This window comes from Rana temporaria, chromosome 3 (genome assembly GCF_905171775.1).
Source record: "Rana temporaria chromosome 3, aRanTem1.1, whole genome shotgun sequence".
Classification (NCBI taxonomy): Eukaryota; Metazoa; Chordata; class Amphibia; order Anura; family Ranidae; genus Rana; species Rana temporaria.
Window position 1 is genome coordinate 283591366 of NC_053491.1, and position 27549 is coordinate 283618914.

At 48.5% G+C, this 27549-nt stretch overlaps 1 protein-coding gene across 1 annotated transcript in view; it reads right to left on the reverse strand.

Annotated features, from left to right (window-relative positions):
• CTNNA1 (catenin alpha 1) overlaps positions 1–27549 on the reverse strand; it is a 137017-nt gene that overhangs the window by 66431 nt on the left and 43037 nt on the right. The window contains exons 7-8 of the mRNA XM_040344709.1: positions 25752–25955; positions 9244–9324 (exon numbers count right to left, since the gene is read on the reverse strand). Coding sequence (XP_040200643.1) covers positions 9244–9324; positions 25752–25955 — 285 coding nt within the window. The remainder of the gene's footprint in view (positions 1–9243; positions 9325–25751; positions 25956–27549) is intronic.

Sequence of the window (27549 nt, forward strand, 5' to 3'; positions counted from 1 at the left end):
TTAATGGCACTCCCGCGCAACTGCAAAAGTGCAGTGCGTTTCTCTGCGGATCATGAAAGCATGCTTTTTCTCGCATGTTCTCCAGCCACATAAAAGGTGAACCTAGCCCAAGAAGTAAAATAAAAGCATATTTTACTGACTGCACTTCCATGAATTTTTATTTAATACCCCGGCTTTATAGAATTGATTTTGGACTCATGGCATATTTGACGGTGTCAAAAAAAATTTCACCTTTCTCAATCAGATCATTTAGATGTTTTGCTTAGGAGTGCTTAGTGTAGCCACAATTTAACGGAGCGCAGCAGCTGTGAAGGGGGGGGGGGGGGGGGGAGAGCGCACAATGCCCCTGTGTTTGCTCCTGTGATGCTGGGGGAAAAAATGTATTTAATTTCTGGCAGGCTTTATTTGGGGCACAAACGGTCTACGGGTATGACAGCTGTAATAATGAATGAATTAAAAAAAAAAAAAAAAACGTCGGATTTTCCGCCAGCGGTGTGGTATTAACCCCCGCTAGCAGCCGATAAAGGGTTAATACCGCCCGCAATGCACCTCTGCAGAGGCGCATTGCGGGCGGTATTGCCGCTGTTTCCCATTGTTTTAAATGGGAAGGAGCGGTATACACGCAGCTCCTCTCACTGCTCCAAAGATGCTATTGACAGGAGATTTTTTTCTCTACCGCCAGCGCATCGCCTCAGTGTGAAAGCCCTCGGGCTTTCACATTGAGTATGCAGTGCAGGAGTTTTTAAGGCGGTATAGCAGCGATATTTTTAGCGCTGTACCGCCTGAAAAACTCCTCAGTGCGAAAGGGGTCTTTAGTCTTACCGCTAAGGGTTTTCCGTAGTCTTCCAGGACAGCCCTTGTGAGATGGAGTTCCTCCCTCCAAAAATCAGGAAACACAGTGCCATTTTTTTTTTTTTAAGGCGGTCCCTCAGGTCCCTGGCCAGTCATCCACGATAACTGAAGGAACCTGAAAAACATACAGAACACAACCCATCCCACCAACAGATTATACATTAGGGTGGGAATGTGCTGTTCTGGAAGACTCCCGGTAAGACCAACTCTGGTGTTCCCCCGGTCGTCTTCCAGGCCAGCCCTTGAAAGGTTAAGTACTCACCTGACTGGGGGGGGGGACAACAGCTTTGAGGACTTTCCTACCAAATGCCTGATCCTGACTGGATATCAAGTCCAGACGATAATGCCAGACAAAGAATCTTTGACCAGGTTGAATCTGGACCAGGTGTCGCCTTGCAAATTTGCTCTGGGGTAGCGCCTGTCTTTTTCTGCCCATAAAGCCGCTGAAGCCCTTGTAGAGAGCGTGCCCCAAGATGTTGCAGAGGAGTAATCTTCATAACTCTATAGCACTCCAGGATAGTTGACTTAATCCACCTTGCTAGGGTGTTCTCTTGGAAGCTTGACTACCTTTCTGTCTTCCTGCATAAAGAACGAACAGGGTGTCTGAGGACCTGAACTCACTTGGGACCTTCAGTTACCTTAACAAGATCTCCTGATATCCAGTGGGTTCAGCTCTTGCTCCTTACTATCGGAAAAGGATGGTAGAACTATATCCTGCGACTTGTGGAAAGTCAAAGCCACTTTTTTGGTATAAATCCCGACGGTTTGTAGAATGACACACATTTTTAGAAAAAGGCTTCTTTGACTGAAAGAGCTTGTAACTACTATTCTGCATACTGTAGTGATAGCCACTAGAAAGGCTGTTTTAATGTAAAACAGGCGCAGAGAGGTGTCTTGCAAGGGCTAAAACAGCGATTTGAGGATACCCCTGAGCACCACTGACAGATCCCACGTTGGACACTTCCAAGACTTAAGCTGTCTTTTCTGCTACAACCCTGCAGAACCTGGAGATCAGAAGGTCTTCTTGTAAATTCCGTTTCAGATACACCAACAGAGCTGCTATGTGTACCTTAAAGCGGATGTGCCACCCCAAAAATATATTAAAAGCCAGCAGCTACAAATACTGCAGCTGCTGACTTTTAATATAAGGACACTTACCTGTCCTGGAGTCCAGCGGTGATCGCAGCAGATGACGAGCCGATCGCTCGTCACCCTGCTGCTCCCCCCTCCATCCACGGTGAGGGAACCAGGAAGTGAAGCGCTCCGGCTTCACTGCCCGGTTCCCTACGGCGCATGCGCGAGTCGCGCTGCGCCCGCCGATTGGCTCCCGCTGTGTGCTGGGAGCCAAGTGTTCCCAGCATACAACGGGGGACGGACGGAAGGTAAGGAAAAAACCCGTCCTTTGCCCGTATCGTAGGGCCGGAAGTGGGTGCAGATACCTGTCTGTAGACAGGTATCTGCACCCCCCTCCCCCCTGAAAGGTGTCAAATGTGACACCGGAGGGGGGGAGGGTGCCGATCAGCGGGACTCCACTTTAGAGTGGAGATCCGCTTTAAGAGTACTGAGCGGTAGACCCTTATCAGCATCTTGCTGTAAACATTCCAAGATTGTCAGTGTATCCATAGTTTTTTCATTCATACACCAGTGATTACATTTTCTCTACATGTTCCTGTAGATCGCTCTGGTGTTCGGCTTCCTACAGTAGGTGCACGCGATATTGTGTCAATCTCGCTCCCTTTCTCGGCGAGATTGAGCACCTACGAGCCCCATCGCGGGAGCCAGCGCCGAGCTGGCTTGCCGCGATAGAGACAAAGCCGTCATAGAAGCGACGGGAGATCCGACTTGGATTCCCGCCAATTCTACACGTGTGCGGCGTTTGTTATGAATCCCGAGGGGGAAGTCCCCGCCGGATTTTAAATAAAAATCCAGCATGGGTTCCCCCCTCAGGAGCATACCGGGCCCTTAGGTCTGTTATGGGTTGTAAGGAGAACCCCCCTACGCCGAAAAAACGGCGTAGGGGTCCCCCTACCAGACCCGTATCCAAAGCACGCTACCCGGCCGGCCAGGAAAGGAGTGGGGACGAGCGAGCGCCCCCCCCTCCTGAGCCGTACCAGGCTGCATGCCCTCAACATGGGGGGGTTGGGTGCTCTGGGGCAGGGGGGCGCACTGCGGGGCCCCCCCACCCCAGAGCACCCTGTCCCCATGTTGATGAGGACAGGGCCCCTTCCCGACAACCCTGGCCGTTGGTTGTCGGGGTATGCGGGCGGGAGGCTTATCGGAATCTGGGAGCCCCCTTTAATAAGGGGGCCCCCAGATACCGGCCCCCCACCCTAAGTGAATGGATATGGGGTACATCGTACCCCTACCCATTCACCTGGAGGAAAAATGTTAAAGTCAATAAACACACCACAAGAGTTTTTAAAATAATTTATTAGTCTGCTCCGGAGGCCCCCCCTGTCTTCTTTAGCTCTGTTTACCAGGGGGGGCTTCTTCTTTGACGTCTTCGGGTGGGGGCCGCTCTTCGCCGCCGTCCGGTTCTCTTCCACCGCCGGGGGGGGGGGTCACTTTTATAAAAGCGCCCACCCCTCGGCGGGTTTCCTCCGACGTCTTTGGCGGGGGGTGGTGTGCTTCTTCTTCCGCTATCCCGACGGGTCTTCTTCGGCTATCTTCTTCGGAGAGCGGCGAACATAGAAGGAGACCCCCGGAGAGTTGAGAAGACCCCCCGGATAGCGGAGAAGACCCGTCGGGATAGCGGAAGAAGAAGCCCCCCCCGCCGAAGACGCCGGGGGAAGGACGCCGGGGGGTGGGGGCTTTTTTAAAAGCGCCCCCCCCCCGGCGGTGGAAGAGAACCAGACGGCGGCCCCCACCCACCCGAAGACGTCAAAGAAGAAGCTCCCCCTGGTAAAAGAGCTAATAAAGAAGACAGGGGGAGCCTCCTGAGCAGAAAAATAAATTATTTTAAAAACCCTTGTGTGGTGTGTTTATTAACTTTGACATTTTTCCTACAGGTGAATGGTTAGGGGTACGATGTACCCCATATCCATTCACTTAGGGTGGGGGGCCGGTATCTGGGGGCCCCCTTATTAAAGGGGGCTCCCAGATTCCGATAAGCCTCCCGCCCGCATACCCCGACAACCAACGGCCAGGGTTGTCGGGAAGGGGCCCTGTCCTCATCAACATGGGGACAGGGTGCTCTGAGGTGGGGGGGCCGCAGTGCGCCCCCCTGCCCCAGAGCACCCAACCCCCCCATGTTGAGGGCATGCAGCCCGGTACGGCTCAGGAGGGGGGGGGCGCTCGCTCGTCCCCACTCCCTTCCTGGCCGGCCGGGTAGCGTGCTTTGGATACGGGTCTGGTATGGATTGTAGGGGGACCTCCTACGCCGTTTTTTTTCGGCGTAGGGGGGCTCTCCTTACAACCCATAACAGACCTAAGGGCCCGGTATGCTCCTGAGGGGGAACCCATGCCGGATTTTTATTTAAAATCCGGTGGGGACTTCCCCCTCAGGATTCATAACAAACGCCGCACACGTGTAGAATTGGCGGGAATCCAAGTCGGATCTCCCGTCGCTTCTATGACGCGCTTGCTGGGATGTGCTGTCACTATTCCAGTGAGTGCGAGATCTCGGCACCATGTCGCCGAGAATCAGCGCGATGCTGTCGTGCTAAAAACACAATATCACAAACACCTACTGTAGCACTTAGAAGAATAGCCATCACTCTCCGAGAGCCCTTTTTACCTTAGATGGTCTTAAGCAGCCAGGCCATCCAGCTGAAGTTTTCCTGCTTGAGGATTACCAGGGGTCGCTGTTGCATTAAGAACTCCCTAGGAGGAAGCAGCCAGGGCCGGTCAGCTGAGAGGCAGAGTATCAGAGAACGACACCCTCTTTGGCCACTGCGATTTAAAGTCATCTGCTCATGCAAGAACTTGTTCAGGACCCGTGGAATCAGATGCACTGGGGGGGGTGAGGCATTTCCATTTCCCTAGTGCTGGCTGGTCTGTCAGATGGGCCCCCCCATTCCCCATCTGCTAGCCCTGTCATCAGTTTCCAAGCGACTAGAAAGGCTCAGGCTGGGCCCAAATTTAAGATTGAGTGTTTTCTCCACCACCACCACAGTGCCCTCTTCCCTGCTGTTGGCAGATGGACTGCTCTGTCCAGATCCTCCTGAGCCCCCTCTTGAGAGAAAAAAATTCTGCATAGGTCCCAGGTGGAATTTCGCCCACTGGAATTTCGCCCACTGGACAGCCAGAATTGCTGAGGTCATCAAGCACAGAACTGACATCAGTTCTCAAATCGATATTGTTAAATTGTTCTGTAAGGAACTCACTCTTGACTAGATTCTGGACCTTCTCCTTTGGTAGAACTGTCTTATGTTCTACCAAACTGAGATGGCACTGTACCCTAGATAAAGATTATTCTGAGTAGGACAAAGATTTGACTGAGATTGAGTATCCACCACAGTGACTTCAGCCATTGTTGGGCATGCGCAAGATCTTTTACTATACAAGCTTCTGTCGGGCTTACGAAGGAGGAGGTCGTCCAAATACGGGACTAATGTAATTTTTTTCAACCTTAGGGGAGCTAGAGCCTCCAATAACACCTTGGTGAATATTCTTGAAGAGGATAGGCCAAAGGGGGAGCCCTGCTCTGGAAGTGGTGTGCCTTCCCGCCTATCTGCACTGTCAACCTTAAGTATTTTTGGGAGCTTTCCCGAACGGGGGGTGTGTAGATGGGCATCCCTGAGATCCATGGTTGCCATGAACAGTCCTGGTTGAAGAATGTTTTGTACTGGAAAAAAATAAAAATAAAAATCAACTCCATATGGAATCTCTTGCAACAAATCGCTTGGTTCAAGGGTTTCTAATTTAGAAATAATCTAATCTAAACTTGATGACGAAAATATAATAAAAACCTCAGCCCATTTCCCCTTCTGGGACTAGAAGGACTCCTTGGTCCACTATTTCTCCTAGAAGAGGGAGCACTCGTGCCTTCTCTGGATTTCTCAAAAGCTGTGTTAGAAGTAATCTCTTCGGGGGAACTGTGTTAAATTCCAAAGCATAACCCTTGTCGATGTTCAGAAGATACCCATTGGCTGTTCTACTATGCCATTGGTGGAGGAAGCTAGCCAGTCTATCCCTCCACTGGCATTTTGTAGTCACTGTTGTATTGAGGTTTTGCCCTGCAGAACCAATAGGATTCTGCTCTTTGCCAACCTTGATCCAAAACAGCAGATCTCTGGAAACAGGCAGAATGCACAACCTCAATTTTGATGCCGAATGCCCAGACCAGATTTTTAGCCATATGGCTCTCCTTGCTGCCGCAGCCAGGCCTCCTGCCCTTGCAGATAGCTTTATGGATTCCGCAGATGCGTCCGCTATGTAGCCTACTGCTTTGAAGAGGACCAGTAGGGACTGAAGAATTTCTTCCCTGGGGGTGCTATTCTCGACATGATCCTGCAGCTTCGATAGCCAGAAGATTCCTTGCTATACATGTCATGGTTAAAGCCTGGTTCACACGATCAGATTGTTGGCCAACCATTTGTCTGATTTTTGTCTCTAGGGCATGTGCCTGGATCGTGTCTTGAAAACTAATGGCACACAATTGTCGGCCAACAAACACTAATGTAGTGACTTACTACGAGGAATTTCAGCTCTTCTGCTAATTTCGTGTTTGCTGAGCATTGATTCCGAGAATGCGTGTTTGTACTTTCAACTTGTGTGACGGACTTGTTTACTGACCATCAGAAAATCTGACAACAGACCGCTGTCCGCGGGAATTTTACTAGCATGTCATCCAACATTTGTTTTGCAGAAAGTTGGACAACAATTGTCTGAAGGAGCGTACCAAGGGTCAGATTTTAGGCCAACAGTTTGTCAACAGACAATCCCCTGCCAACAATGTGATCGTGTACACGAGGCTTAAGGCGGGTTTCAAGCTGGCCACTCTGCTCTCCCATGCCCCGTTTAGGATAATGTTCCCCCGTTTATCCATGCAGTCTTTTTAAATGACCCATGTCCTCAAAGGCCAGCATTGACCTTTTGGAAACTTGACAGGGGAGCATTGAATTTTGGATTTTTTCCCCCCCACACAGCTTGAGGGTCATCATCAAATGGAAACCTCTTTTTAGGACTGGCCAATTAAAAAAAAAATTCTCTGGGTCCGCCCATTTTTTGGACCACGTCAGACATCTGGAGAACTGGGAATATTATGGACTTTTTCCTCTGCAAACCCTGATGCATTGTCTTGTTTGTAAGGGAATTCTTCATCCTCCTCAATTTCCAAAGTCTCATAAAATGGCACCTAGGAGGTAAGGATGAGCTCTGGCGTGTTCGCATAGAACACGTGCAGAGCCCGCCAGGAAGTGTGCACGGCGCTGTGCTAATCACAGCCAGGGAGACATTTCCCGATGCTCGGCTGCAGGGATCGTGAAATGTCTCCCTGGCGGTTATTAGCGCAGCGCCGTGCACACTTCCTGGCGGACTCTGCACGTGTTCTATGCGAACACGCCAGAGCTCATCCTTACTAGGAGGTCATCTATTCCCCCCCCTTCGTTTTTCATCTATATCATCCAGAGACAATTTAAACCTGTGCCCTCTTTTCTTTTCCCCTCTACTTTCCTCCTGCTCTGAATCTGAGCTGGCGGTGCCAACTTCACTTTTTGCAAGGCCTTCTACAATGTCCGGTGACCCCAAAGGTACAGACTTTGGCGAAGCTATAGGGGAGGGATGACTAATAGGAGCAGCTGGAGTTCTCACATATGCAATCAGCTTCTCAAACTCTTTAAAAGTAGGTGTAATTTCTTCCCTTACTGACCCCAAAATTTGGGCATAAAGGGTATCTGACTTTTTTTTTTATAAACTGCCAATAAAAATTTTACAAAAAAGTCTCTGTGTTCTCCGAAGGCATCTTTGTTCCACACCGCTTTTTGGAAATGGGCTTTGGTTCTTAAAGCAGCTTGGCCTGTCAAAGAAATAAAACACAGGAGCCATGGTGGCAAATGACCACTCTAAACCATGGAAGTATACACCGCGTGACACCTAAAAACTCCTCCTGCCCCAGCCCGATAGGTACCACCACCACCTAGCCGCTGTTCCACTATCGGACATCAAAGGTCACCTCCGGGTGCCTACCTGTGTCCTGCCGGTACATGCTTTTTCCGATGCTTCATCGGACGTTAGATCCTCGTCCTCCTGCTTGGAGTCTGTCTGTGGTGCTTCACGCTGTCACCTGCAGCTGCGCTCACGTGTAGTACCAGCCTGCCATTCCTGCCTCCCGGAGGGCACACAGCGATGTAGTCACCCCCCCCCCCCCAGAAGTGACGCACCTGTGTCTTCCGGGTCAAGCGGGCTCTGGCCACGATGTACCTGCTCCTGGAGCCATCAAGGTGATGCCCGCCTCGGCACCACTCATCCTCGCCTCAGAAGGAGGGGATGCAGAACACCTTTTGCCCGTGCCAAGAAGGTATTCCCGTGGGCATCAGCCGAACAACTCCACCAAAAAAATCATGACTCGGCATGGCCCTGCCCTCAAACTGGCAGACCTCTTCACCGCCCAGAAAGATGGAGCTCTCTACCATGGTCCCCCAGCCAACAGGTCTCCTCCGGGTGGAGAAAATACAGTGACTGGCCAGGGACCTAAGGGACCGCCTTATTAAAACAAATGGCAATGTGTTTCTTAATTGGTGGGAGGAGCTCCATCTCAAGGGCTGGCCTGGAAATTACTAGGGGAAAAAGATTTAAAGATCATCCCTCTAGCTTATAATTGATGCCCTTACATGGAAAGCCCAAACCTCAATTTCTAAAAATGAGTAATGTTAAAGAATTAAAGGCCGTTAAAAGGGGTTGTAAAGCTTTGTGTTTTTGTTCACCTTTATGTATCCTATGCATAAAGGTGAAAAAACACCTTGCACTCTCGGGGCCCCCCGTTTTACTTACCCAAGACACAAAACTCTGTGAGCTCATACCAGCTATGGTTTTCGCCTGCTTTAGGCGGCTCGTTATTGGAGATCGATAGCAGCGCAGCCATTGGCTCACGCTGCTGTTAATCACATACAATGACGCGGCGCACCAGGTGAGGGGCCGAGTCATACAGTCAGCGACTATAGCCGCCAGCTGTATCACGGGAGCTTGCAGGGAAAAGCCGAGACAGCCGCCGAGGGATCCTAGAAGACCAAAACGAACTGCACAGTGGAGGCATGTATAACGTGTGTTATTTAAAAAAAAAAAAAAAAAACAAAGCCATACAACCCCTTTAAAGTTTCTGTAATTTGCATTACTTCTTACATAGCCCACTAGCTGGTCACAGACATTGAACAAATTTGAGGATAATTGCCACATTACTATTATTGAGAAAAGACAATGAAAGTCACACAAGAGGCAAATTGCAAAATGTACCTGTCTGCGAAGGTCTCTTGTTTTTCGGGTCATCTTGTCAATTGCATTATTAAGTGCATCACTTCTTTCCTTTCGTCCAGTCTGAAACAATATTTATCATTAACTTTGCTGTAATCAACAACAATGCAACCTACTTTATATTTTTTCTAAACTAAAATAAGCATGTACTTGCCTGCTTCGTGCAATGGTATTGCAAAAGGCAGCCCCAAACCTCCTCTTCTGGGGTCCCCCCCCCACTGGTGCTCTTTGCTCCTTCCTCTTTTCTGTGTGCCACCATAGGAAACCGGTTCCTATGGTGGCAGGCCTGTGTGCCCTCTCCCAAGCTGGATTGTGTGCATCCATAGACACATACAGCATGGCTTGGTCTTACAGACTTGATCAACAGCAGCAGGAGCCAATGGAGTCAAAACCAGGTACTTACTGATCCACTGAAATTGCTCCTCCCCCAATCCATACCGCCCACAACCTACTGGGACAAGTCACAGGTCCCAGAAGGCTGCGGAACCAGCCAGCTGTGAAGTCACAAGGAACAACATCTGGCTTCCCACAATAAAAATGCCGGAGTCTGGGGCAATAAGACCAGTGAAAAAAATTGGTTCGGGGGAGGCGGCCCTGGGCAGGGGAGTGTTCCTTTATTAAAAGTCACCAGTTACAGTATTTGTAGCTGTGGACTTCCAATCATTATGAAACGGTTTTATGTAATACAAATAGTTAAAGTGGTTGTAAAGTCTCCAGGTATTCACCTTAATGCTATGCATTAAGGTGAAAAACCTTCTGTGCTACAGCTGCCCCCCAGAAACTCCTTTTTCTTACCTGAGCCTGATCCAGCTAAGTGCACAAGTTCAGTGGCTCCAGCCACTGTCGCTCTCATCACTGGACAGATTGATAGCAGCAGGAGCCATTAGCCCCCGCTGCTGTCAATCAAAAACTTTCTGTGGGAGCACCTGATGAAGAGGAGGGGTTTAGAGCGCCGGTGGAGGACCCCAGAAGAAGAGGATCGGGCTGCTCTGTGCAAAACGATTCCACAGAGCAGGCAAGTAACGGCATATTTTTTTTTTTTTTTTTATAAAAACAACAAACATCGAAGCTTTTCAACCCCTTTAAGAACCTTTAGTAAAAGTACATTTCATTCAAAGGTTTGTAAACACTTTCTGAAAAGATTCTAAATACAGAACTAAGGGAAACCATTTATAAATTGAACATGGATAGATGAATGCCACACACTGAGCAGCTCATAGTGCATGGAAAGTTGAGAATGGCCTCAGCCCCAGCTCTTCCGAAAGCCATGCCCACTGATAAGTTTCACCTCGCACCCTGGCATAATTCTAGTTCAATGACTAAGCCCTGGGGGCGGCGTAAAAGGAGACCGATTTCTTGACTATTGGGAGAGCCTGGGGCTGAGTCTGCTCTTCACTTTCTATGCACTTGGAGCTGCTTGGTGTGTGGAATTTATCCATCATTCCTCACATCGCTTTCTGGATAAGCAAACTTATGCCAACATCTGATCCAGAGTGAAACACCAGACCCACAGTACTGGCACTCAAGTAAATGAGCAGCGAGCATGGCTATAATTTTTCAATTGCCTTATTCATGGTGTATTTTGAAGCAGGGTGCAGTTTTCAAGGTCCTAAAGAATAAAACAGAGAATCAAGCAATACATTTTAAATAAATAGACTGACTGCATCCAGGCAATATAGAGAGAATTCCTTTGGATGCTTAGGAGCAGGGCACAAGGATGGCAGAACAGTAGAATGGAACTCAAACCACTTTGAAAGAAAGGATGATCTTGGGCATAATACAACCTTGTTATTACAAAAGTATGAGGAAAGGCTCTTTAGAGGAATGGGCTGTCCTGTCCGTTCAGAGACATGTTTGACAGATGTGACGGCCACCTAAAAAGCTGCTTTGTTGGCGAGAATTCTTAAGGAAATGGCCCTGATGAGTTCAAAGGGTGGTTTCTACAGGGCAGAGGGAAACATTTTAAAGGTCCCAGAGAAGCAAGGGGAGCCTAACATGATAAACACCTTGAATAAAAGGTTTTACAATGGAGTGCGACGCCAAAGGACTTTGCAAAATAATAAATAAAACCGATATATACCTTTTTAGGGTGCCAAAAGCTAGATTCTGGTCAAAACCGGTTTGTGGGAAGAACAAACTGCAAAATGTTACCAACCCTTAGGAGTAGGGATGAGCCGAACACCCCCCCCCCCCGTTCGGTTCGCACCAGAACCTTCGAACGGACCCAACGTTCGCACAAACTTTTAGAACCCCATTGAAGTCTATGGGACTCGAACGTTCGAATTCAAAAGTGCTAATTTTAAAGGCTAATATGCAAGTTATTGTCGTAAAACGGGTTTGAGAACCTGGGTCTTGCCTCCGGAAACATGTATCAATGGAAAAAAGAGTTTAAAAAAAAAACGGTCGTTTTTTTCTGGAGCAGTGATTATAATGATGCTTAAAGTGAAAAAAAAGAAAAAAAAAAAAAAAGGAAAAATTCCTTTAAATAAATATCGTACCTGCTGGGTGTCTATAGTATGCCTGTGAAGTGGCACGTGTTTAGAACTGTCCCTGCACAAAATGAGATTAATATAAGAAAAAAAGTACTGTATTTATTGGCTTATAACACTCAAATTTTTACCCTGAAAATAGAGGTTATACGCAGGGGGCGGTGGAAAGTTTTTTTCCTGAAACTTCCCTCTTAAAGTTAGGGTGCGTGTTATACGCCGATAAATACAGTAATTTAAAACTGCTTGCGGCTTTAATGTAATGTCTGGTCCCTGCAATATGGATGAAAATCATTGAGAAAAATAGCGTGGGTTTCCCCGTCCCCTCCTCCTAGGTCATTACCAGACCCTTTGGCCCTATATACTTTGAACAGCAGTATACAGGCAGTGCAAACAAGACAGGGACTGTAGGTTTGTTGTTACGTAGAATCTGTTTGTAATTTTGATTTTGAACTGGTACTTTTTAATGTGTAGCTCCAGCCAAAAAAATTATTTTTTAAGCTTTTTGGAAAACAGAGAGGGGTTATCACTAGGGCCGAAACAACTAATCGATTAATCGACAACTAATCGATTATGAAATTAATCGATTACAATTTTCATAATCGATTAATCGGCCAGTAACATAATAGGGTTGAAAAAACTAAAATTAGTTTTACTTTATAGTAAAAAAAAATAAAAAAAAAAAAAAGCAAATCGCTACTGTAAATATTACTTTCACTGTCCCACAGTAAAAAAATTAACCCCTTACAGTAGCAATTATTTGCTCTTTTTGTACTTATTTTGGTTTTTTTTTAACCCCATTATGTTACTAAACATCTCAGGCCTAGGTTCACACCTCTGTTTTTTGGTACTTTTTGCAGAAACACACTACAGTTCATTTACATGTTTTCCTATGGGCCACGTTCACATCCATGATTTTTTTTCAGCTGCTGCGTATTTGGAAAGGGCAAGGACTTAACGCAAAATTGTGCCATTTTGTTTTTTTTGGTTCAATATACTTCAATGGAGAAGCTGCAGAAAAGCATATAATGTGTTTTTGCAGCAATTTGTGTTTTGTAATCTGCCCAACAACAAATTGGCCCAATTTTTTTTTTAAATGCACATATTTTTTTTTTTTTAGGCTATTATCCGATTAATCGAAACAATAATCGGCCAACTAATCGATTATGAAAATAATCGTTAGTTGCAGCCCTAGTTATCACCCCTGTAACATTTGTTTTGCTGTCTGTGCGCATCTGTTCAGAAGATTGCACCTCACTTTCTGTCCCGATGACAAATTATTTTTTGAAAATGTGTCCGTAAAACGGACTTGTAATAAACGGTCCGTTCGTCCGCCCGTGTGAAAGGGCCCTTACTTCTGAGCCACTCCTCAGTTTGGTATTCTGCTTACTTTCCAGCTAAGGTGGTTCTGAATGATGTGCTGATCACCTTTCTTTGGATCTCCTTGCAATCTGCACCTGTCTCTCCTGGTCCAGCTGAGGCAGGTTACCCAATCAACTAGGGTATAAAACACTGCCTCACGCTGAGGGATTTGTCAGTACGTTGTGATTGTCCTGTCATTGCCAAAGGTTCCTGTGTACCTGTATCCCTGTGCTTTGTTTCAGCTACAAGACTGACTCCGGCTTATGACCCTGGCTAAGTTTATCGTGTATTCTGGAATCCCTGACCACGGCTTAACTTTGACCATCCTTTGGCAAATCCCTGTCAGGCCCCCGTGCACAGACTCACAGCCCAGGTAGCTTGTTACTTTGTTACCGTGGGCTGTGTGTATTTGTAAGGGTGAGCATACAACTCTGCAATATGAACTCCAGCCAAGGTAAGCCCTTACAGCATGCTTGGCCAATCAGCCAGCAATGCACTGCGATGCCGTAGTGAATTATGGGCCGTGACACACCACTCGAATTTGGCACGAACGGCCCAAAACGTTCGCAATTTGACGAACGATCGAACATACGATGTTCGAGAAAGACCAAACTTAAAAACCTAAGTTGAAGACTGCCCTCTAAGGGCAGCTTTGGTACTTTCTTCTGAGGAAGCAACACCTTCCCACATTGAACTTACTTGAGGAATTGGTCAAGTGCCTCCAAGAGAAGATGGCCCGGATTCACAGACACTGGCACATATTTATGCTGCCGTAGCGTATCTCCTTTACGCTATGCCGACGCAGCGCAGAGAGGCAAGCATGGAATTCAGCAAGCCAATGCTCCCAACATTGCAGCAGCGTGGCGTATATTTCGTAGGTGTAAGCCGGCGTAGGTGGAAGTGGGTGTGACCCCATGCAAATGAAGGTCCGAGCGTGGTGCACTGTTTTACGCCCGGCGTATCATGAACAGCGCATTCGCCGTGACGCAGACGTATGCCCAGCACCCCTATGCGCATGCTCACAACTACGCCAGCGCAACTTCCTTAGATACGCCGGCCCACCGGCTTATGCCGACCGCATAAATAGGCCCAGCCAAACGCCCGTCCGGTGCAAAAGTACACCAGCTTTGTTCTCTTCCCCCTGGAGCAGAGTACTTTTGCGCGGAGCCACGGAGCCATGTCTGATGTTGAGACAGAGGGACAGGAGCAAAAAAAAAAATTCTCAGCAGATGAGAGGGCTAGCCTCATCTCTGCCATATCGGAATTTGATGTGTACCTCCATGGCGCAAAGAGTGTCAGGACCAGCAGGGCCAGGAAACAAGAGATCCTGGAGAAGATCACCCTGGATGTCAATGCCCTTGGTCACGAATCCCGGACCTCTAAAAACATTGGCAAGAAAATTAATGACCTGCGTCGGCGTGTCCGGGATAAACTGGCCACCATCAGAAGGCACCACAGGGGCATGGGGGGCGGACCACCTTCTGCTGTGAGGTTGACCCCGGAGGAGGAGGTGATCGCCAGCTGTCTGGAGCGGGAGCAGGTGGAGGGCCTGGAGGGCTTTGACTCCAGTGACCAGGACTTGGACAGGTAAGTGTGTTTTATCCCCCATCCGGTGTGTAGCATGTGAGGGGGTGGAAGGGAATATGTGACAAGTGTGTGGGTCCACCAACATGTGAATGCTTTGTGTCATCCACAGATGTGCTGGAGGGAGCTGGAGCGTCGTCTGCCGGTGTCTGACCCACGCCATCCCCGGAACATCTGGCTCAGCCTGACCCCCTAGGAAGCCATGAGACAGCGGTGGAGGGGAGTGCCCACACCTCTCCTCTAGAGGAGGAGCCGGTGTATACTGAGGAATGCCTCTATTTTGAGGAGGCTTCCACCTTCCCCGGACCCTCACAGACCTCCACCCCATCCAGGGCTACCCCCTCCCGGGCTACCCCGTCCAGACGGACACATGCCTCTCCATCCCCCAGGAAGGCATTGAGAAAGACCAGGGGTGTACCCGAATACCTTCAAGAAGGGCTGGCGAGGGAGCAGGCCCGGAAGACACGCCACATGGGTGATCTTGTCTGTAACCTGTGCCGTGTGGCTGACAGCCTGACCTCCTCGGCCAAGACCCAGGCTGAATGTACAGTGGCTGTGCAGGGCACGACAGCCACTGTGCAGCAGTGCCTCACGCAGCAGGCTGAGCAGAGCAGCTCGATCTCTGACTGCCTGCAAGATGTGAGCGCCAACTGTGCAGCCATGGTGACATGCATGAGTGACCAAGCCCAGACCCTGGAGGCCATGCGTCACCACATGGTGGCAGGGGGTCCCTCACCATCTGGTGACCAGGGCTCTAATGTGCAGGCCAGCCTGGAGTGCCATACCCGGGCAATTGGGGAGCTGCAGACCACAGCAGCAGGCCTCGTGGTAGAGGTGAAGAGCCTGGGAGTGGCTGTACAGGCCAACACTGCTGCCATCGAGGCGGAGGGAAGGCAGACCAGGCGCCACCAGCGGCAGACCACCACCCGCCAGCTGCGGATGCAGGCGGAGATGAACTCTGTCCTCACCCGCATTGCCCTTGCATTGGAGGGCATGCAGCCAGCATCTGCTAGGAGTGACAGACCAGGGAATGAACCTCCTCCTGATGCCCCACCCCCACCACCCGAGGCTCCCCCCAGACAACTGAGGAGCTCAGACTATGAGCTTTTTTTTTTGGAGAGGCGCGCACAGAACGATGTGCCGTCCTCCTATAAGGGCATGCCTTGTCGGCCAATGGCATGATCCCTTTTATTTTTTTTTGTAGTCACTGCACACGGTCAGTAGTGCAGGCTACAGTGTGACTGGTGTGTGAATGTGTGGGTGACATTCCTGCCAGCAAGGAGTGTCACCTTGGGTGGTCGGGGGAGAGGTTATCCCCATGACCGTGTGAATGTGGTATGAATGGACAGCAACACCATTGGGGCCTTGGCGTGGCGTTGCTGCTCCCAAGTCCTGCATGGTGGACTTGGGCTAAACCAATGTGAGGTGGATGTGGTGTGTGTGTGAGCTAGGGACCACAGTGGTGTGCATGCGTGCATTCTCCTTGTGCCATGATGAATGTGTGCGTTTAACGTGCAAAGATACGTTCCACGAGGCAACTCCTGACTGCTGTTCCCTCAGCAGACGGGGTAGCCTCGGTTAGGGGGGGGGGGGGGCCTGTCTGGTTCGGGGGGTCAGATCATCACATATGTAAATCTCCAGGCCCTTTCTCATGGCGTAGTTGTGCAGCACGCAACATGCACCGATGATCTGGCACACAAAGTTTGGGCCCGGACGTATCCAGGCATCGGAAACGGGACTTCAGGATGCCAAATGTGCGCTCCACCACTGCACGGGTACGTATGTGTGCAGCATTGCATCTTCTCTCTCCTCTGGTATGGGGATTCCGGTATGGAGTCAGGAGATGGGGCCCAAGTGCATATGCCGAGTCACCTGGAAGGGAAAAGACAGGAGGATGTTAGTCGTGCATGTGCCCCTTGTGATGTCTGCATCATGGGGGCGGACAGTCATGCCCGACACCCATGTCACTCACCAACCAGCCAGCTGTCCCTGTACACGTTCTGTTCGAATTTTGTTGTAATGTTGCTTTGACGGTATATGTAGCCGTCATGGCTGGACCCGGGGTGTTTGGCACGGACGTGCCATATGAGGCATTGGGCATCGGCTATCACCTGTACGTTGATGGAATGCCACTGCTTACGATTGCGGTATATGTGCTCTGTGGCACGGGGGGGGGGCGTAATGCCACATGTGTGCAATAAATTGCCCCCACGGTGCGTGGGAATCCGGCAATTCTGAAGAAATCCTGCATTGCCTTCTGCCGCAGATGCTCATGGGTGGGTTTGATGATGTGGTGGGACATGCGTGTGAGGATTGCGGGGACAACCTGGCGCACGCATCTGCTCAAGGTGGATTGTGACATCCCAGACACGACTCCACTTGTACGTTGGAAAGATCCACTGGCAAGGAAATGCAGTGTTGCCAGTACCTTGACCAGTGGCTGCACTGCATGTGAGCGTTGTGTCTGGCTGGTGATTTCATCATGCAGGGCTGTGGCTAATTCTAGGATGGCATCAGGACTGAATCTGAAGATGCGGTACACCTCCGATTCCCCCATGCCAAAGGCGTCCATGCGCGTTCGGTATATCCTCTCCCGTGCCCTCCTCCGTGCCTGTGGACGCAGTAGTGCTATGACCATGGCTGCCCCTGGCATGTTGGCATACAGATGTGTTGTCCTGCAAGTGTGGTTGCTCAGCTCGTCCGTAACGGTGCTGCTGCAGCTTCTCTCCAGCTGACCTGTGCACGTCTGTTGCCGAGTTACACCTGCTTTATGAGGAATAACTTTAGGCCAGACGTACAACTTACGCGCACATCGCGTAGCCTGCGCAAGTACGTTTGTACTTGCGCAGGCTACGCGATGTATATAAAATAAATGGGAGCGCCAGATGCGTCCAGCGTAAATATGCGCCCACGATACGCAAGTTACGTTGGTCGGATGAAGCCTATTTTTAGGCGTATGTCGGTTTGTGGGCACGGCGCATAGATACGACGGCGCATATTTGCACTTACACGGCTTATCTCGAGATACGTCGGCGCAAGTGCTTTGTGAATCCGGGCCAATATGTTTATCTAAAAAGATAGAGTATCTTTAATATACCCATAGAAGACGTTCCATCTTTTAAAGATTCTGCTGACATAAAAATTTGAGATGCTCCTAGAAGCCCTTTAACTTAGCAGACCCAGCTCTGCAGTGAGATGTTTTTTTTTAGACCACAGGCATAGCCCATTAAGGAAAGATTTTTGGGGGCGTAAAAATCCTTTCAAGAGTGACCCAGTGATAGACCGCACATGCCATCTGTTCATGAACAGGACATTTTTTGCAAGTTTTTTGTAGGCCTTTGTGCCTTTTTGCACAATGCCACAGCTTTTGAAGGCATAAGTGATGAGCTTTTCAACATTGGCTTGAAGCTCCCTCCTCAATATAGTGGTCATGTGGGGGAGAGAAATCGTCTGCAGCTTCCAACACAGCCTCGACATTCTCTTAATTTCCCTCCATTTTAGAGTCCTTTTTGACTGGCACATCAGGGTTCAACTCCAGTCAAGATATGCAAGTAGGTGGTGGGGCGCTCTAAGCGCTGGACAAAGATGTCTGAATAAGGGCCATAAGCTGTTTGAGGAATTGTGACAGGGATGCACAGAACTCGGCTTTAGTCAAGTATACCGCTTGTTGTGTGCCTGAAATTGAGCTAGAATTGGGACAGAGTTTAAAGGTGCTGTGCAGGCCTTCGACAGAATCAGTGTTCACCTCCTGTTTTGAATTGGCTCCCTTCTGCCTGGTCCCCACCATAGCTGCTGATAGAAATCATGGGGCCCCTACAGCCTACCTGATTGAGCCCCCCCCCTTCAGCCCCACCCCTGGTCCCTCCTCCAACCCACCCTGGCCCCGCTCCTGGTCCCTCCCCAGACTCTGCCATAATGTATAGATGCAGTAGTAGTAGTAGTAGTAGTAGTAGTAGATTTTTAATCATCACCCCCCCCTCCCCCAAGCAAGCACACACACCTGTGTTAGCAAAGCCGGGCCCAGGAGTAATTTCCTCTCTGATCCTGCTACCTGGACTAAAGTGCCTGTCAGTCAGTCTTTTCTTCTGCCACCGCCATTCTTCTCTCAGGCCGAGTGGAGAACAGAGCAGAGTGCCAAGAGCGGAGGGAGAGGAATCACTCTGCGGTGCCAGGTGAAGGCAAAATGCAGGACGCTGGCCGAGACTTGAGCCAGCACGGAAGAGAAATTCTTCTCCACTCAAAATTGGAGAAATAGTCCCTCCCTGCCACCCGCAAGAACATGCGTACAGTGTTACCATTTTTTTTTTTCGGTTTTGTGGTCTGTTCGGTAATGGCTGGAGGATTTTTTTTTGCATGCATTCGTTTTTTGTCCACGCTGCCCAGATCCCTCCTGCAGGCCAGGCCCAGTACAGCAGGACCAGTTGTACTGGCCTATCAGCCCCCCTGGCTGCAAATAATGGTATAACCCTGTGGGGTATTCACGGAGAAGGGTGGAAAACAGGGTGCACATCAGTGTTGCCAACCTAGTAGATTGAAATTTACTGACATGACACCCAAAATTTACTGGCACAGCCAAGTTTTTACTGCAATTTCCAAAAGTGACACTGACAGTGTGCAGCAGCACATATCACTTACACATCCCCATCCTAAATTACAGTGACAGTTTTTCTCCATGCCAGGTGGTCCTCTCAGTCCCCTCCAGTCCAAACAGCACTGACAGTCCAGCTCCTGGTTTGCCTTGCTCCCGTCCCTCAGACCCGCACACAAGGCTCTAGCCGCTCCGCTTGGCTCCCTTGCACCATGACATCACATGGCACGCTCAGGCACAGTCTCCGCCAAGCCCACTCCCCGCCAGTACCACCAGAACACACTGTAACAGGCACTTGGATGGTCCCTAGTAGAGTCAAGCATCCCAGCCATATTTTTTACTGGCTGCCAGTAAAAATACTGGCGGTTGGCAACACTGGTGCACATATCTATAAGGAGTACATGATCACCGAAGTGTAGACCATCCTGCAACAAATCATTGTGGGGAAAAGGCTGGCGGAAGTGCCTGAGCGCCATTTAAGGGTTCTAGGTGGAAATGGCATTAAAGTGTGCGACCAGTGGTGTGATGCAACACCTGGTCATCCAACTGAGACTGAACTCTGAGTGGTTGAACTCTAGAGCCAAGTTTGAAAAATGTAAACTGAAGTGAATACATTCCAAACATAGCCTTGGTTATCACAGTAACGGTCAGAGATACAGAGTGACCCTGTTTGACCCACCCATGATGCTGGACTACTGTATATATAAAGTCCAGGCTTCATCTGTCATGGTGGCATATCCCCAAAGCGGTCTTCAGTGACTGGGTTTCATAGCAATCAATCTCAGCCCTGGACCTGTATAGCACGCTGTGGCCAATGACAGAAGGTCCAAATAGTACCAAGCACCCGAGTAGAGTGCACGGTTACAAGAAAGGGAGGAACCTGACCCTTAAGGGTGTAGAATTAGGGGTGAACAGCGACGCTAGATATGGCGATAACATAAAATTATATAGCAACTGGAATATAGGTATCCATAAAATGTGTGTGTATTAAAACATTTGTTTAAAACATAATTTAACATATGTCCATAAATGATCCGAGATCTTGTAGGATTAGCACCTGGAGGTAGCTCCCTTAGAGTGAAGCGATGGGATCTGTATAGAAATGGGAACAGAGGGGCGCCAGACTGAGTGCAGTATAAATCATATTTAATAAAAACAAGTAGTAACTCACAGGTTAAATTAGATGAGTTCAGTATGTGGTGAAAATCGCCAGTCCTAGAGTCTCAAACGTCCAATTTAGGGTCCTGTTTTCCCTTTGCAACCTGGGGCACTGGTGTGATCTTACAGGGATCCAGAGAAGGCTGGGAACCAGGAAACTAAAAGCAGCTGGTCGTGACTTCACAGGAACAGGAAATGTCTGGCTCCCCTCCTTAAGGGTGTAGGTCTGGACCACCGTCTGCCCATCTGATCACAAAAAGAGTTTGACCTCCAAAAAGACGCTGCAGCCCAATCACCCAAGCCAAGCTATCAAAGCCAGCGATGGTATGGTAAAGCAGGGTGGGAGATCGATCCTTGGGACAGCAGATCTACACTGAGAGGCAGTCTCCAAGGGGCGTCCGCGGGACCATCAGTATGACCAGAAGCCCTTCTGCCTCTATCCTGTGCAATAGGCGGGGGAAGAATCTTGAGAGGAGGCGACCTTGCCACGAACCTTGGCACTTTTCTGTTGAGCCGAGATGCCAAAAAATCCACGTTGGGAGTGCACCACCACGGACACAGATTTGTGCAAGGTATGGATTGTGATCACCACGTCGTCCCTTAATGCTGAGAATGACTCTGCTTTTTAAGAGGAGGTCCTCCAGATAACCATTCACGGCAATCCCCTGCTGTCGCAGCAACTCCTAAACTGGGGCCAGCCTAGTGGAGCAGAGGAAGGACCAAAGAGCAGCACAACAAACTGAAAATGCACCTCCCCAACCGCAAAGTGGAGGAAATGTTGGTGCTGGGCACAAATCGGAATGTGCAGGAAGGCATCTTTGATGTCGATAGAGGCAAATAAATCATCCTGATGTAGAGATATCACCACAGTCTGAATGGATTTAATCTTGAACTTTTGCAGCTACACAAAGCGATTCAGGGCCTTGAGATCCAGAATCAGGCTAACCCTGCCTTCCTCCTTAGGCGCCATTAACAGGTTGGGATAAAAAAAAAAATTAAAACCGGAGAAGCAGAGCCTGCACTGCCCCTTAGAGAGCATGCAGGCGATCCAGAGGGACACATATTGGAAAGGAAGAACCTTCACAGATGAGGAGTGAAAGAGTCTTGTACCTGGACAGGATCACCTCATGGACCCAGCAGTCAGAAATTAAAGTGCAGTAAAGTGGGTTTATGATTTACTTACAGGTAAGCCTATAATAAGGCTTACCCGTTAGTACTGTAAATATCTCCAAACATACACCGTTTGAGAGATATTTACTTGTGTAGCCACTTGTGACGTCACTGGCGCACCACTGTGAAGGAATGACATGCATGTGTCGTTCCTTCAGAGCCATGTGCCATAAACTGACTCCTGCGCAGGAGTGACGTCATCGCGGCGCGGCCATTCAAGCAGACACAGCCCCCGATGCATACTAGCACATTAGAACATTGCCCTGCAGGGAAAATGTTTTTCATTTTCAAAATTTACCACCACTTTAAAGGAGGTCCACAGGGCCGCAAACCAGCGAAGTTGTCACCCCACCCTGGACATGGGATGGGGCAAACTTTAATGCTGCAGAGGACTTGTCCGTGGGCCTGGTAGGTTTGCCAGACCAGGGACACATGGAACCTCCTGGGGAGGGCTTGAAGGATTTGCTTCCCTTGTCTGCAGCTCTGGGGAGAATGAAAGTTTAGTGCGCAGAAAAGTAAGGGCCACGCTTGCAACGGGGCTCTTTCCCCTTCTTAGACTGTGGAAGAAAGGTGCCCTTTTCTGCCGTGCGATTCTTAAGGTCATCCAGGGTAGCACCAAACAGGTGGGTCGCCTTGGAAAGGCAAAATCGGTGAGAGCCATCACAGATGTTTGATCAGCAAACCAACATTTGAGCCACAGTAAGCGTCAACGCATTGAGAAAGCTTGGAAAGCAAAAAAGGGGTCATATCTAAAGAAGCAATATACACAAACTGCAGCCTCTGGACTAACTGGTCCGCCAGTTCTACTTAAGTTCCAAATTATTGGTTGAACTAGATGGAATTGTGTATTTTTTTAACCAGACTTACTATGCAACTATGTAAGGAGGAACTTGCTCACTACCCAGGCCATGGTGCAAAAGCTTAACCTATTCAGTGAGCTTTTGGGATACCAAGGTAGTGGTTGAACAGTCCGTAGAGCAAAAGTAAACATAGCGCAGACAACAGACTCTGCTTTTCTGTCAGCCGAATCCTTAGAGGGAGTCTCCTCCACTGGGATCTTGGTGGAAGCAGGAGGGTCCACAACTGGTGGAGCGGTCCAGTTCTTCTAAAGCGATTCCTCAAAGGAATAATAAGCGGCAAAGCATTTAAGGACCACAAAGGGTTGCTTCAGGCGTTCCTAGTCCTTGTAGTGAATTTTGTCAAAACAGGCAGGATTAGCAAACACCTTAGCCGCATGAGGTGGCGTGTACGTACCAAAGGGAACAGCCACATTCTCCATTTTTAAAGTTTTGCACACTGAAGTGATAAATGCGTCCACCAGCACCTTCTTATGCGCTTCTGCAATAAGAGAGGAATCATCCCCCTATCGGAAGGATCAGGGAGCTCAATGTCAGGTCCCGTGGAACGAACAACGTCCTCAGCCGTGAACCCAGACTCTGGATCCGGCAAGGCCTAAGAAACAGGAGAGGGCGGGGAATGTTGCCTGCTCGCCTTACACCCAAACACTACCCAGGGTAAACAAAAGACTCCAGTACTGCGGTCACTGTGTCAAGGAGAAACAGAGTCCCAGAGGGACTTGCAGCATCCAGGAAGGGATCAAGTGGAGAGGTGTGATCCTGAGACTTTATGCAAAGAGAGGGAATACCCCCCCCCCCCCCTAAAAAAAAAAAAAAAAAAAAAAAGGCACCAGCCACTAGGGAACTGGTTACCCCACAATGCCAGCAGAGAGAGGCATACCCAATCAGGATTCACCACCAGGGGATAAGCACTGACAGCAGGCCTTCAGAAAAGCAAGCAGAGCCCACATGCAGTGCGCCTGGAAAAAGGATGCTTAGGAATCCACAAAAGGGGAAACAGAGGAGGGGCCAAAAGGCAGGAGCAGTCACTGCCTAACAGTACATCCTTAGCAAGTTGGTCAACCAGAAAATGGCTGCCAAGAGGAAATGGCTACAGGCCAAAAAAACATGACCGCAGTATCCTGAGCACTGCACAGCAAGGGAAGTGAAACAGCAGGCAGCCCAGACTACAACAAAATAGCCACTGGGACCCAGGACCACGAGGTGTACAGACCTCAGGGAAGAAAGCCCCCACCCCGTGCCATGCTGACCGCAGGTGGAATCCAGGTATCTGGTTCCTAGCGCCCTCCCCCCAGGTAGCATGGGCTCCGTCAGCAGCAAAGCAGGACAGGCAACAAGCCCATCCAGGCACAAAAGACCAAAAGAGGGAAACCCAGCACAAAGTGGGGGGGGGGGGGGGGGGAAGGTAACCTGCTGGGGGGCCTGGATGGGAGGACCATCTCAGGGAGAACCCGTGGTGTGTCAGATAAGTACTCACAAGGCTGAGATGCCGAGAGCGGTTCGCCTTTGCGATTAGGCGCATTCCGCCCCTGGGGATGATACAGGGAGTGGATGGCACAGGCTACGACTTGCGAGATGGTCTCGGTAGAGCTGGGCAGCTGTGCCGTGACAGGCGGGTAGGATGGCCCGCTGGAAGGATCTCCAACAAAAGTCCAGAACAGGCTGAGGGTCAAACACTGGAAGGTGAGGTTGTTTCCAGATCACTGGCTGAGACACAAGGGTTCAGGCCACAAGTAGAGGATCAAGGAAAGGAGACTAGAGGCAGAGTTTGTTAAGCAGGCCGAGGGTCAAGTCCAGGAGAAGAGCAGAGAAGTCAGGGTCAATCCGAGTCACAAACAGGAATTCAGATGCAGGAACCAAACTCAAACAGGAAGCTGAAGACAAACCAGCAACCTGTCAAGAGCACCTGAGCAGCCTTTATAGGCCAACCAGTGTGTCAATTGAGCGTGCACTAGCACGCAGTTCCATTGGGCCACGAACGTGCATGCATCGGATAGCTTTCCACAGACAGATCTGCCTCGCCACCGAAGTACAACATTCAACTCGAAGGCCAGACTGGGTTGACCACTGGATACAGCCCGCAGCTTGATTGCAGATCTCCGCAGGGGAAAAAAAAAAAAAAAGGTAAAAAAGCTTTAGAACCAAAAAAAATGTACCAGCAGGAAGCCAGGTTCTTACTCAAAAAAACTAGATGCCTGTAGCAGAGGGGGAGTTTTATACCAGCTAGGACCGCCCATAGGTGTTGCAGAGTTTATTTCCAGCCTAGAGTCCTACTCCTGTAGGTAGTGCTATAACCCTATGGCCGAGAATATGAATAAGCTGTGTCCATCAACAAACATAAGCGAAAACAGGGTGACCCTGTCTTACCTGTGCACGATCCTAGACTACAAAGTCCAGGCTTCATACGTCACAGTGGCCATAACCCTAAAGGGGTCTTCAGGAACTGGATTCCACTCTGGTGAACTACGGTCCTGAGCCTGTATAGCACCATGGTTAACTCAACGCATTGCACCAAGGTAAGCACCCTATGCAGGATCCAGTGCTATGCAATAACTGCTACACATGTGTGTTTGAAGTGGCTGATTGATCTATGGATAGACAATGATGCATCCAAAAGTAGACCAGGTAGTGGCCGCTACATGCCCAGATATTACAGTCTCTTAGGCTCATATGCCCAGCCAAAAAACTGAAATGGACCTAAAAGACGTGAATAGCGATGAAACAATGGGACATTTAAACCTGGTCCACCCTGTTATAGCTAGTGGTGTGGGAACTTGGGTACAGGGGTACAGGTTTGGGAGATAGGGATGAAGGAGGAGCATTTCCATGATGTGTTCTGGCTTTTGAACATTTTTTATTTTATTATTATATATCCAATAAATAAATATTTTTAGTAGCCTTAGAATGTGCTTTATCCTTTGTGGTGTTTTTGTTGATTTGAAAAAAGTAAACCAGAATTGAGTGCCTAAATTGGTAGCTTGTACCAGGTGTGAGTTCCAACACGCAACTTTTAAAATACAGAAATCCTATGCATATTCTTAACAAGGTTATTAAACCTTAAAAAGGTATTTGATAAATCTATACAGGTCATATAGGATATACACAATAGCTCCGCTTTGATCAAATTAAGCAGTATAGAACTCCCAGGAATCTATCCCAACATCTCCCCTTTCCCCCCCACCATACCACCTTTTCCAAATTGCTTCTGCATAAATCTCAATAGGTTAGTAGAAGGAGTTCCTCAAAATGGTTTTAGAAGTGCATAATGCGGAAACAGAACCTTACATTTCCCATGTACTCCGAGAGAAGATCCTGTAAAGCCTGTCGAACTGAATTACACTCTGCTACAATTCTTTCCCGACGATCATCACGTGTGCAGGAGGAGTCCGCCATCAAAGCAGCACCACTGATAATACTCTCCAATCGTTCTTCCAGAGATGGTCTGAATCTCTCTTCGCTGAAGCCAAGAGGGTCTACAATGATTTGTTTCTATGCAATGAAAAATAAAAAGGTTGGAAAAACAGTCAGTAACATAAAAAAAATTAGAAATACACACAAACCAACAGAAAACAGCACTTTTTCATTAGGTCAATAGTGTATCCACACAACAGGAAGATAACCCACATTCCACCTCCAATATACAAGAGTCCAAAGCCAGGCAGTTACAACATATTTTTTTTAAATCTCATGTAGAGATACAAACTAACAACAGTTTCAAGCATATCATGCTTTTGGTCTATCTGGTGTTAGTGTATCCAAATATGCTAGAACATCTTAAATTGAAGAAGACAAATGCCAGCTAACACTTTAAGCGGTTACAACAGATTTGTTGCTTTGAGAATAAATATTTTTACTTATTTTACTTCTAAAAATAAATATGAAATTGCAAATCACTGTAAGCACCAATGTCCATGTTAAATTAATTGCCTCAACCCTTCCCAACATCTGCAGGAGAGCATAGTTTGTTGAAAACAGACTTACTGGCAGGATCACCAGGTGAAAATAAAAGTCAACCTAAAAAAGAAAATTAATGCAGCCATCATATAAATAAAATGTTTGCTTTTGGGTTTAACACTGCTTTTAAGGGAATAAGGAGGACATTACATAATCTAATTACCAAACACCATATCTACACTTATATCATTTCCCTTTTTTAAGAGGAATATCATACGATATATAAAATTATATATTCTATCCAAAATAAGAGAATTCGTAAAAGAAAAATGTTGACTTACCTGTACCTATCTTGGAGTCCCAGTACAGCACATATGCTTAACCACTTCCCGCCCAACTACGTCACATGACGTAGTGACCTTTAGGAGGGGGTGTCTGAATGATGCAGGCTTCATTCAGCCATCTTTTTCTACCGGTGCTTCCCTGCACCGTAAAAACAATCACAATTGTTTTTACAGGAGACGGAGGAAACGGAGGGGACACCCCCCTCAAGCGCTTCTACCGGCTTGCCCGTGGAAGCCGGCGAATGAATCGGCCAGTTAATATAGAGCCGACAGAGGATCAGATGGTCCCCGGTCATCTCTATGACCTTCGGAGGCCAGGTGCAACGTTATGACATCACTTTCGGCCACGGAAGTTGTAAACACTGTCGTTGCCTTGGCTGGGGAGCCGAGATCTGGTGACGTCTAGACCCCAAAGCTCGGTAAAAAGAGGACCTGTCATGCCTTATTTATATTACAAGGGGTGTTTACATTCCTTGTAATAGCAATAAAAGTGATCCAAAAAAAAAAAAAAAAAAAAAAAAAAAAAAAGGGGGAAAAATTGCTGCGCAAATACTGTGCAACACAAAAAAAAAATTGATTTTTTCATCATACTTACCTGTAAAATACTTTTCTTTGAGTACATCATGGGACACAGAGTCAGGCTAATAGTCATTAACTGCTGGGTTATACTCCATCTCCAGGTGAATGGACACTGGTAGACCAAAAGGTCTTCAGACAGGAAGTGATCACCTATATAACCCCTCCCATACAGGAAGCACATACGTTTTGTAGCAAGCGCTGAATCCTCAAAAAAGAGGGGGGGACCTGCATGAAAGGGCCGCCAACTCCGAAGCCCTGCGACTTAA